The 13,503-nt window shown below is 38.6% G+C and overlaps 1 protein-coding gene across 1 annotated transcript in view; it reads right to left on the bottom strand.

Moving 5' to 3' along the window:
* Positions 1 to 13,503, bottom strand: part of LOC139744306 (early estrogen-induced gene 1 protein-like) — a 79,228-nt gene that overhangs the window by 57,161 nt on the left and 8,564 nt on the right. The window contains exon 3 of the mRNA XM_071654756.1: positions 309 to 429. Coding sequence (XP_071510857.1) covers positions 309 to 429 — 121 coding nt within the window. The remainder of the gene's footprint in view (positions 1 to 308; positions 430 to 13,503) is intronic.

The raw sequence follows: 13,503 nt of genomic DNA, 5'->3' as shown, positions 1-13,503 counted from the left end.
AGAGTTGGAGTCTCTGCTCATACACAAGAGATACGGCTGGGATTTTTTTCCTTATTCCCCTTACGTTCTGGACAATAAGAAAAACAAAAACAAAAATGTTCTTCAACACCAATATGGAGTATACAGTATATCATACACATCCTGGAATTTCTATCTTTACTCTGGCAGGACTTAGCACAAATAAAAACATAAGAGCATGTAAAATCAATGTAAACTTTGAGACACAAGACACATCAAACATATTGGGGCCTACACAGTATAGACTACACCAACAAATCAAAAGATCCTTGACTTGTGTGACAACATACCTTTCGGATGGATACCCGGCACATACACGGTTCCAGGATCCCTGAAGTTGCGTTGGCACTCATCCGGCAGTTGAAGCTAAACTTGGTACCCCAATGGACTGCATGATCTTGAATTTCCTCCCTAAAATGAAAAGGAGAGGAATAAAAGCTTGTTATCAAAGATCCCTGAATAGAAATTTAGTGTCACTGATTTAGAATGGCAAAGGGATTGTAGCTACGGTTGTACGCTATCCTGCATAAAGAGATTATGATTTAATGCACAGCATTTCAGCACTTTTTAGCGCATAAAAACACAAACACAAAAATTCTTCTGTTGCTTTACTAAATAATAACACAATTTTCATACAGTGCACACTTTGTGTACTTTTTTTCAGCCTACTGACCTTCAGTTTTGTATATTAAATACTTGTGGCACAAACGTCTGAAAAACCTGTAAAATCTCAATCCATTTGCGACTATCATTTTAGAAAGCGCTGACATCAAAGAATCAAGAAAACACAGAGCACATTAGCCTCACTCTGTATTGTGCATTTTAATGACATGTATTTTTGCAAGCTCTTAAAGATACAATCAAGTAAAGTAATATTTCATGTCTCTTCAAACATTAGGTTAACAATCAAGATACAAGTATTACATAATAGATTGATTGATTGATGTCTGTCTCGACCATCCCTAAGTTTATCTAGCCAACCATTCCACAAAATCGGTGACCTCCATTATGAACAAAGGGATGAAAATGGTACGAATGTACTAAAGTACACATTCATCACGAGAATGGATATTTCTTGAAGGTATGTACGAGGTACAACTGTACTGATGTTATTTAAAGAGGATGGAGATTCCATGACTATAACCATTTAACCCATTGAGGACAGACTGATTTTGCTACAACACATATTTTCCATAGACACTTGCTCATCCTCATTTATAGAAAATTATGTACACAAGATCCTTAGCTACAGGGAGTTTAATACACGGTACCAGCCTATAGATACAGTATACATTGTAAATGGAGTACAAAGCCGGATATACACTGTAGATTGAAATCAGTCACTTTTAGTTAACTAAACAGGGATAGTATCAAGAATGTCTTGAATCTTTGTCTAATTACTGCTATCAGCATTTAATCATGATAGACACACTCGTATCTTAAAGGGAAGCACCAGAAGTTTGGCAAAATAGTTCCTGAACAAATTATCACGTGGGATCCAAATATAACAGTAAGTTAATCTATCAAAGCATGTAGGGGCCTCAATCAATATTGATCATACATTTACTAGTAAATTTACAAGCTGCCTTTGTCTATTTTTTTTAATGGTATCTTAATACTCTTTAATATAATTGTTACAAACATTTTCTGAATATTACATTATACATAGTCTACTTGGGACATCATTTATTTCACTCCTCTGCCCAGAATTCATTATAAGGAAATTCTACAAACATTCACATCCAGAAGATACAAACATTGCAGTAGCATTAAGTTGACATTAGGCATAAGTCTCACGGCTAATGTCTGACACTTATGACTTTATAGTGCAATGTCTGCTCTGTCAGTACACTATACCTAATGTAGCTGTAGTGCATGGCCCTGTTGATAAGACCATGCATCCTGTATCACAGGGTCCTGGCTTGAGCCCTTTATTTTAACCCTTTGAGCATGGGTCCCAAGTATACTTGGTCAGGTGTCCATGGGAAATGCGTGTTATAGCAAAATCAGCCCATCCTCAACGGGTTAATAGGATCACACTCTACCCTCATTGCCTAGTTCTTCAAAGGGAGTTCGGGCTGTAAGTCCCATGGCTCTTGCTATTTGTAAGCATGTGATTACTTCTTCTATGGGCCAACTATAAAATAAATCAAGCATTTGATCAGGGAGGGGGTTTCCACCTCCCTGATTTGATCAACTTAAAGATAATAAAAAGTTTTGGTACCTCAAAAGTTTCCTTGAATTTCCTTGTCTTAGTTTGTGTTTCAGGTTAAAGTACCTTTCATATACTGTAACTACCACTGTGAGACTTACTCGCCCCAAAGTGCTCTCATGTCTTAGTAATCATGCAATTAACTGCGACCAGCAGCCCCATACGCATAGCGACCAGCAGTCCCATACGCATAGCGTAATCGGGCTTCGCATTGTAGCATTCAGGATCATGACAGATTTAGTATCGCAGGATAAATGTCAATTTAAAATCCCAAAAATTCTTCAATACTTCAACTTAATTGGTAAGTCTTCAAATCGAAGAAATTTTTGGATTTTAAGTTGCCATTTACCCGCGATACTAATTCTGTCATGATCCTGAATGCTACAATGCGAAGCCCCATTATGCTATGCGTATGGGGCTGCTGGTCGCAGTTAGCTATGCGTACAATGGGCTGCACACTGCTGGTCGCAGTCAGTGGTTTCGTACAATATTTATCGACGCCGTACGGCGACGGCTCTGGTACGAAACCATTATTGCATGATTACTAAGACATGAGAGCATTTTGGGGCGAGTAATTCTCACAGACAACGTACTTTAACGTGAAACACAAACCAAGACAAGGAAATTCAGGAAACTTTTGAGGTACCAAAACTTTTTATTATCTTTAAAATAAAGAGCTCCATAAAAAGGGGATTTCTGTACTAAAGACAAGATTTCATGCTCTTTCATTTACATCAGCTACTGTAGGGCCTATACGATGTAAAATACTACCACTAAACCCATCATACATTGTAGCACCAACCCAAAGGGAATAGCTAGCTTTAATTCAAGATGGCACAGTGTAGCTAAATTCTGGATTCATGTGGCTGGAATTGGGCGAAAAAAAAAATTCCTTTCATCAATATATCACTATACAGAAACAGGTTGTCATCACCTTCAAAAGAACACCCCTGCCATTTCATTAAGTACAGGCCATTTGAGATTTCCATTAGCAGTACAGCCTATACAGGATGTAATTAAGAGCACGCTGTATGGAGAACTGGCTGGTAGGGAATAGAAATTTCATTAGATGCTGGTGAAGGCATCCACAAATAAGTGGGTTACCAGAACCAATGAAATGAGACGGGCCTGGCGGAATTCATTCAGTATATTATATAGGCCTACATATATGAAATTTTTTCTTTTCTTTTTGCAAAATTTGTGCAAAATGCACAGAGTACATTTCTACTACATTGTACCTCTTAAATGACAAATTTGCATTCGCACAGTGATAGAAGTTTGATGAATATTCACACAAAAAAAAACCCCACCAAAATCTCACCCAACTGCACGTGAATCACTCCCAGTCCAAATCTCCCAATGTACAATAAAAGCCAATTCGTAATATTACAAAACTTGTAGCTCATACAGTGTCATAATTCACACTGTACACTTGGTGTACGTGCATGATCATATGGACAAATGACGTTCTCAGCTGGTTAGGCACTTCACTTGTCAAAGTGGCATACCAGGTATTATTATGCACAACCTTGCCGGACGTAACAATTTATGGAATTCCTGTTCAAACAAAGAATGAACCTGTGTAGACCAACTGGGGAAGCATTCATTTCATTGTTTTGTGTTGAATGCAATAGCGAACTTTTTTATCAATAATGCCACATACTAGGTTTTAACCCTTTGAGGACGGGCTGATTTTGCTATAGCACGCATTTACCATAGACACCTGCCCGAGCATACTCGGGACTCGTCCTCAACGGGTTAATGAACACTTTTTCGCTGTTAGTCGGACATGTTGGAAAGCACCATTTATAAGGATTACACCATGAATACCTTCATGCCTGTTATTGCAAATTACCCTTTTCTGTTTAATGTGCAACATGGAGTTCTAATGTCTTGTACGAACTGACTTTTAAACCTGTTACATACGGGAACCTGGTGACCTGTGTACTATGTCTATGGGGATTTCAGAATTCAGTATGGGATGGGTTAATACAAGAGCATGATCTCAGGCACTCTCATGCAAGGTCTAGCGCATCGAGATGCATTATAGGATCAAAGTAACTGATTTCATGTTTTCATGCGCTGTTCGCACACACTGCACAAAGCAAATGAAGGGTTTTAAAAAATCAAGATGGACTCAATTTTGCATTGCGATGTGGATTGAGATAGTTCATGATTTTTTTGTGTCTACACACCCACACACACAAAAGAATTATTGGTTTTCCATTACATTCCTAGAATTGATTTTAAAAACCTTTTTTTTTTTTTTTTTGGGGGGGGGGGGTGTGAGAATGGGCCTGTTATGCAATGCTCATCGATTTGCTGCCTGTTTATGATCAGCATACATAATGTAGTTCAGATCGATTCACAACAAATCAGTCACTGGACTTTGAAATATTAACTAAAACTGTAAGAAGTCTTTTCTTTTTCAATAATAAAATCACAGACATTCTACATGAAATAGTTCTCATTGCATATAGAGTATTAATAGAGGCATGGTTAGGGAATTCACACCTTGGCTATCTGAGCATACCGGTATACATTACTGATCAGGGGTGATTGAAAGGTTATGATGGTCCCATGGACAACTTGTTCAATGTGCAAACGGTCATCATTTACAAGAGCAATGGAAAAGTTTACGCTCTGAGTGCCAGCAGGGAGCATCTCGGTTTATTCTTCAGGAATCAAGGCAGCTGTTCTTCTTGCAAATGCTAATTTGTGATGGGGCAGACGGCGTGACGTTCTCTACTACTCTAGCTTGTGAGAAGTGGGTTCGCAGTCTACGCTACCCTGTGCGCTGTGCATTAAGAGGAAAACAGATGCTCTGCATGAACTGTTGAGCAGTTTTCCAGTCTGATCAATAAAAACAGCAGAATCAAGAGCGTAGTGTCAATATTCCCCGCACACCTGCATTTATGAGGAAAACTGTCAAGTGGGGCTGATAGTTTGTGTGAGCTAATCAAGTCAAACACTATGAGAAGTGTATATGGAATATTAAAAAAAATTGTCATAAGCACATAAACATGGCAGTGTGCAACTTATAAATGCAAACGGCTGATTGCATCACATCCTACTGTAGTTGTCATCCCATCTATTTCATAGAGAACCTGATTTTGTAACTAAATGAACATTTCGTCCACAAAATGATTATTTCATTAACGCAATGGTAATTTTGTCGACGAAATGATCAATTTCGTAACGAAATATTCTGGGCGACACTTGGCGCTCCATGGTTTTTGTCCATGGTTTAAACCATGGCTTAATTTGTACCACCTTCATGAATTCGGGCCGAAGGGAATCAAAACTCATAGAATGCATCACAACCTTACTCTCATGGGAAAGACATGTTCCTTTCAATAGCAATTGACAAAAGCCACTAACATTCTGAATATTACAAGCATTCATTAAGGTGTCTGAAGGAAAAAAAAAACTGCCTGGATGATGGCATGGTTACTAACGATGTCTTTGTCATGAAGAATAAAGATGTGTTCATTTTTCTTTATAGATACTTGTTCTGTGAATGCCTGTTTCAATTTATAAAATTTACTCCCAGGCTACTTTGGTGAGCATGAAATCAATTTCAATGGCCAAATCCCCAAGCTCCCAGATTGATGAAAACTTAATAACAATTGGTACTTTATCAACAAGCCACCTAATCAACTGGATTGGTGCTGAGCTAGTGAAATGACAAATTATCAATACGGTGTGTCATACATATCGTACGACATACTGGGTGAGCTGAGACGCTACTGCACTATCTATCTTGCTGCACAAATTGTATCGCCCATGTCTGCCTTAGAATATTCATGCTTGTAAATGCCAATGTGTACTTCCATATAATGTCAAGCACCTCGTTTGTAGCTTTAACCCGTTCAAAGGATGAGTCCCGAGTATACTAGGGCAGGTGTCTATGGGAACTCTTTACCTGGGCATTACATGGCCACAGGTACATACAACTACATGTATAGATGCAGTCCAAATGAAAATAATCACAAATCTAAAAATCAAAGGTCTAAATGAACAAGTTGGTATTCCCTGATGAACCCCTCTGCCCTCCCATTCAACTACACTACTGTATACACTGTTATTTTCACATACAGATATTTTCGTGAATGAAGAGGTCATAGACATTTTCGCGAGATGTTGTTTTTGTGAACTGACGCCGACGCTTACGTTAATCTACTATTAACAAAGTGCATGGAGACATTTTCGCATTGTTAAATTTGTGATTCAACTGTGATTCGCAAAATTTGCAAAAATTAAACCCTCTCAAAAATAACAGCTTATACAGTATCCCTTGTCCATATATCACAGGTCTATTGTACAGGTACTGTACTTGTGGATCATCATAAACCAGGGAGGTGAGATCACCTCCCTGTTTAACTCTTTATGTGCCATGGTGGAAACCCCCTTTGTGCCACATTATTCTGAGACACCAATGTAGTCATGCGTTGAGAAAACATTCTGTTTTTCAAATCTGTATATAACTTTTATAGATTTATGCTAAATAGCAGACAAAGTGAGTAAAGTTGTAAAGAAAAGGCCAACCTTTGCATCGATGTAAATTCTACGGCAAATCTATAATTGCTTTTCTTTCAAATGCCCAGTAGCTGTATTACCGTAAATGTATGACTTTTGCACACAAAGCAGTGACAGAAACTTAGCATTTGCATGCAAATCCAATAGGAAACACTGCTTGTTAGTCAATCCCCACACAAAATGCAAGCTATAGACGAGAGGAATGGAATCGCGAGAAACGCCTTTATTGTACTGTGGCATTTTGGCGATTTATCGATCTGTTTGGGCGGGTTTGTGCATTTGAGCAGAATATGCGAAGTTGGCACGCCATTTTCTGAGTCGGAGGTGCGAACGTGGCACATAAAGAGTTAAACCTACTTGTACACAGAGTATTAATACTGCTTTAAAGCAAATGGATTCAGTATCAAATTGTTTCTTGCTTTCTCAGCATATCATAGGCCTACCACTACACACACAAGAAGCCAATTGGCTACAAAATATTCATACACATATTATAGTGCATCCAATGGCAAAGTTTTTGGCTGAACAGAAGAAAAAAAAGAGGAAATTTCACAAAATTTGATCCTGCTGGGAAAGTGCATGGATTTCCCAATAATTTCCTGCCCTGGAGCTCTCTTTTGCTGAACCTTTACAATGGTTGTCAGAAATAGCCACATCGAGCCTCAAGCAACATGCAGTAAGAATAGCATCAAGATATAGGCCAGCCAGATAACAACAAGAACAACAAAAGGATTTTGACTGTTTCAACTAAAGTTATACAGAAGAAACGGTGTTTCTGCTACCTTTGCAAAAACAGTTAAATGACAGTACAATGTACAAGTAAGAGCAGTGTAAATTGTGCATTGCTATCAGCTCCACATTTTTAACCCGTTGAGGATGATTTGCTTTTGCTACAACACACATTTCCTATAGACGCTTGCCCGAGTATACATTAAGTGACTCATCCTCAACGGGTTAACAATGCCAAACAAAACTTTGTAGAGGAAATATCTTTACCTTGGTGAGCATTTCAGCAATGCTTTCCTGGCCCAAATTCAATATTTTCATACAAGGGTTACCTGTAGTTTTTGTAGCTGAAAAATGTTTTCACGATACAGGCTTACGTTGCACATTTGCTGATAAAAAATACATTGTACCTGTTAGAGTTAAAGAGAATAATTATATATAATGTAATTATATATTTCTCTCTTTTCTTGTGAGAGAATTATTCTTTGATCTTTTGCCAGGCAGTAGATCTACATTGATGTATGAAGAATTTAAGAATGCATTTATAAATTCTAATTGTCCACTTATGCCCAGGAGTATAAAACTTAGTTTGGTGGCCCAGCTATAATATTGTAACAAAGCCTGATATGAGAAGTTTGTATTCCAATTTAAAAATTAGTTGTGCCTGCAGTTTAGAGTTGCTCGATCCAATTTCCCATGTCTGACTGGGTCATGTGTGACAGACTTGGTCCATGAATGGAAATGAAAAAAAAAAAAATTCCACAACATCCTGAAATATTAAGTTTGGAAACCATCATGTTATAAACTAACAAAATATATGATCACTAAGACAGTTTTTTTTTTTTTAATTTGGTCAGCAGGTGGTAAAGGCCCGGTCACACTGCCCAAAAGTCACGTAAACGCATGAATCACCGCACGTAAGAAATTCGAGCCTTACGCGATACATGCACGATTTGCTCTTTATATGAGTTTATCTGATGTGGAACCTTCGTAGTTGTCCGCCGATGTGCGCCGGATCGGCGCTTTACGTGATTCCAGGTTTTGAGCAGCTCAAAACTTGGCTTCGCATAAAAGTTTACGCAGTATTGCGCTGTTTTACGTAATTTTTGCATAGTTTGCGTAGTTCTTACACGAACAATGCGCGAAATATGCGTGGAATATCAGTGATTGTTCGCGAAAATGTTGCCACTATTGCGTTCATGCGCGATTCATACACGGCTCATTAGTGATAATGCGCAGATTATGTGTGGTTTTCCGTGGACCTCAGTCGTCGCGCACAACCACCTATTCGCCCTGTTTGGGGCCTTTGCGTGCCTATGCGCTGAAAGTGCGTGGTTTGTAAGTGATTTTTGCGTGATCTTTCCGTAGTTCTTAGGCAGTTCATCTGTGATTTTCATCGAGTAAATCAGCGAAAATTCTCGACGGACAAGCACGCACAACCAAATTTCTTGCGTGATTCATGCGTTTACACAATTGTTGGGTAGTGTGAGCGGGCCTTAATCACTTGCTCAAACTTCACCAAATCATAAACATCCAATTTATTTCCATGTTTGATTGTGGAGTAATATTTAATGGCTACATGTACACTTGGCAATAATTCAGTGTTACTAACCACCCCTACCCCATTAAACCCAGGTACGTTTGTACACTGTATATCCTCCGTCCTCCACTACCTTGATACTAATGTAAGTTCGACCACTGCAACTTATCAGAATGAGAGGCCAAAGAGCAAATTGGAATGGCCCTACATGTTTGCTTCAAATGATACAACGCTGGTATGCTCACTTTAAGGGCTTTTTACACTGTGTTTCTTAACCCCGGACTTTCTCTGACCCAGGACTATCGTTAGTCCCGTACCAATTTTTTCAGCTTTTTACACTCGCCAATTAGTCCCGTACTATCTCTTGTCCGGGGCTAAGGAGAAAACTGACCTTTTTACACTCGTATTTCTTAGCCCCGGACTTTCCAAACCACATGAATATTCATAATTACGCTGTGTACTGTACACGTACACGTACACGTACACGCACCGGCAGCACTTGATTACCTCGTTTCTGATTGGTCAGTGAGGGTCGGACTTCGTCTCCGTCGCTTAGCCCAGGATTATTTTTTCGTTCTGTTTACACTCACTTGCTTAGCACCTGCTAACCCCTGCTATTTTGCAGGGCCAGATAGTACCGTACTATCGGTGGGGCTAGCCCACTTTGGCAAAAACGAGTGTAAACAGAAAGTGGGCTAAGGATAGTCCCGTACCAACGGTGGGGCTAAGGCCCCCCCTTAGCCCCACCGTTGGTCCGGGGCTAAGCAAAAATTTACAAGTGTAAAAAGCCCTTATCTCTCAGTCAACTGCCACATCAACAATTGCCAAAGTCATGCAAAAAGTTCTTATCTTGCTACCAAATATTTAACATCCTCCTGGGAAGGTCATAAAGAGGTAAGAAAAAGTTTGCTGGAGTATCATAAACTCTGCTTCTCACAAAGATTACAATTAATTTGTTTCATGAAAAGCCAACTAAAGTTTGAACCATGAATGATTAATATTTAGTCATACAAGTCATTAGGCTAGGTCATTAAAGAAATGAAAGCAATAAACTGTGAATTATAATCACTATTATAACACAATCATATCAATTTTCAAATCATCACAAGTGTGATATATACATCTAACAAAATTAATAGTTTTGGTTCTAACATTATGCTTCTGTGTAATTTTATTCAACCAACATTGTTCTCACTTTTGAGATCATTTCTAGAATGCATGTCAACCCATTGCTTTATTGAAACAATTACATTGTATAATCCCCTTCTAGCCACTGACATAATTTTTCAGGTAAAACATGTCTGCTAAGATAATTTTTTTTTGTGCTCGAGAAGTTTGTATTGTGTTTTTATCATAACTTAATATAGAAATTTCTCAGCTGAGTAACTCCTTATTAAAGAAGCTCCCCCCCCCCCCCCCCCCCCGAATATTGACCCGTTGAGGGTGGTCTGATTTTGCGACAACATGCATTTCCCATACACACCTGCCTGAGTATTCTCAGGACTTGCCTTCAAGTTCTACAGGTTAAGGTTGACCTACTTACACATACAGGCATAAATTCCTGATGCCAAGTAATGTTGGCTCCATGTGATCTAGTACCAATACATTATCCTCACAAATGAGGAGAAAACCCATCACATTGTACTGCCAGTTACTCACACTGCTATTGTTAGTGTCAAAAATAAAAGAGAGAGGGGAGGGGGGGGGGTGGAGGGCAGGGATTAGTGGAATTAATAGGCTGCCATGAATACTGGTAAACACACAAAGTGAGAAACCGTGACTCTTATGAATATCGATGGTTACTATTAAACCCATTTGTATATTAAAGTACAATGTGGTACTTGATTACTTGTGTCACTGACAGCAATAACAAACCATTTGCTTAGTATTGTTTTGAACTGGGAACATGAAATAGAATGAGGTTTCAAACTACTGTGATGATTGGTCTTTCTCAGAATTGGAATAAAGTATACATACCCTGGTATATGAAGCTTGTAAAATTGTCCAATGGCAAGGCAAATGTACCTACCAATCTCACTCTCTATAAACACATTTTATTGGAGTGAATCAATGTGACATCATGTATGTAATTAAGTGTAGACCTATCAGCCTCTTTATTCTCATCCACGTTATCATGCAAAATCCATAATTCTAATTAATTTCTTTCAATTTGTGTATGTTTGCATGCTTTCCTTTTCTTGTGATCTCTCATTGCCAATGAGATTTTAAATCCACCTCACTCTATCCTTCCCCCACCCTCATACAAACATTCTACTTGTAGGGCCTATACAAATGTTGAGGCCAGCTTGGAAACATGGGTGAGGGGGACAAGTGAAGCGCGTGAAGAGAGAGGGGAGGGGGTTCAGCCCAGCCAACGATGAAAGGTGAGCTCTTCTAAGCAAGCATTGCATAATACACACAACAATAGGGATGTCTGGGGTTCAACAAACTTTGTACCATTCAGGCACTCAGTATTGGTACAGCATTATTCCCCCCCCCCCCCTCCTTTCTATTCAAGATGTTCTTTGTACTAGCTTGCTGTGTGATCGAGATCTGTTGTGACTGTATGTATAGCATTCCATGTGAGATCCCACCATTGTGTGGAAAGCCCACTCAGTTGCCATTTAGCCAGTGTAACCTTGCTGTGCAGGCAGACACCTCCTGTGTTTGCTAGGCAATTAGAAGCTTCAGTCCTGCTTTTACCCAGCCCCATAATATTTCTTTTATTTGTTGGTCGGGTGCAATGTCGTGTCAGATCGAACTCCTCAAACAGCAACCACCACCTCCACAGAGGAATGTACATTTTATCGCCATGGTGTTGGAACAGGATGGTGCATCGTTAATAGGCACACGTATGGTTGATTGGCAGTGGAGGGTACTGCTCTGCTCAAGCACATATGAACTAAAACACAAAACAAAAAACAAATACAAAAACATGATAAAAAAACAAACAAATAAATTGCCTGGAGCTATGTAGGAGGCCCTCTGCGATGTGAAGCATACACGTGTCTTACTGGGAATTAAGCATTCAGCATAGCACCAAGTAATTGAATCTACATACATTGTATATGTAAGAACTTGACAATTGATGCATTTTGCTGTGCACTGTTAATCCAGTGCATGTACATTGTACACATGCTACAATAACTTGTGATTTTAAGTAAATCAGGAAGCACGCACTGCACATTAATATTCCCACGCTTCACACTCCAAATTACTGACGTAGGGGAAAAAAATTGATTCGGTGCTGAAGAGACACATTAAACATACTGCATGTCTTCAGCCTTTCCAACATGATGTATTCTTATGGCTTGGCATACAGAGCCCTTTATAATTTATTGTGTTTGGGTGGGGGTTTTTTTGCCACTGTTCTCTTTAACAATACTGTCAAATATTTGCTGAATGTAAACTGTTTGTTCATTTTCTAAATTGATGACGTTTACAACTACACCTAACAAATGAAATGCTTTACTTCCCCTTGCAAAGTTTGTAGCATGATAAATTTGACTTTGGTCACAGTGTCAGTTCGATGAAACTTTACGATGCAATGCTGTTGTTTTGACTAAAAATGTAACAAAACACTGCTTGGATAGTAAAAAAATTATACAAAAACTGGACATCAATACAATACGTACAATAATACATGTGTACATGCAAGAAATACTTTACCCATGCACTGTATGCAATTCCTCTTGTATTTCTGACAGTCTTAAAAAATAAAAATCATCAAGACATGTGTCACATTGACTCAAAGAGATTATATTTTGTGACTCTGGTGATTTGTTGCAACCACTGGCATTCCATTGTATTACAAAGATGAGTCCTTACATATTCTTGGACAAAACAGCAGCGTGAGTATTCTGTTTGCAAGGTCATCCAAGGGAAATTTTCAAGTACTCACTTTCACATACATGCATCCTGCTTCTTGAAAGTTTTACGGCAGTACAACCTACACTATCGAAGTTTTCAATACAAGACTTGAAAAGGCTATGAAAAGAACGTATTTAATACATTTAAAAAAAACTGAGGTCAGGATATGAGGCTTTGACTACAAATATTTCAATCTCATCTTGTCCTCCTATACAGGATGACAAAAGACAAATATGTGCCCTATGTGACCACAGGGATAGACTTTGAAACACAAGACTTGCACCGACACAAAGTTGTTCTTTCACTTTCATTCAGCTGATAAAACCTACAGACTGTACACTCTGAATCATAAAACAGTGTGCAACAGATAGCCTCTATATAATAATGAAACTATCATACCTTACAGTTTTGTACATGTTACTTTATCATAGCCATATGAATTTATTTAAAAAAACAAACTGCATATTGTAGAAAAGGTAACTTTTACAGCACATGCTTCCTACTAATCACTTACAGCCAATTTAAGACAGTAACACCTGCTTTGTCTTGAAATGCCAAGAAAGAATTTAGTATGCTAGCAAAATATCACATACATTGT

Source organism: Diadema antillarum, unplaced genomic scaffold (genome assembly GCF_040938485.1).
Source record: "Diadema antillarum isolate AM-2024a unplaced genomic scaffold, OU_Dant_1.0 scf00000035, whole genome shotgun sequence".
NCBI lineage: Eukaryota > Metazoa > Echinodermata > Echinoidea > Diadematoida > Diadematidae > Diadema > Diadema antillarum.
This window is presented reverse-complemented; position numbering and strand designations above follow the sequence as displayed.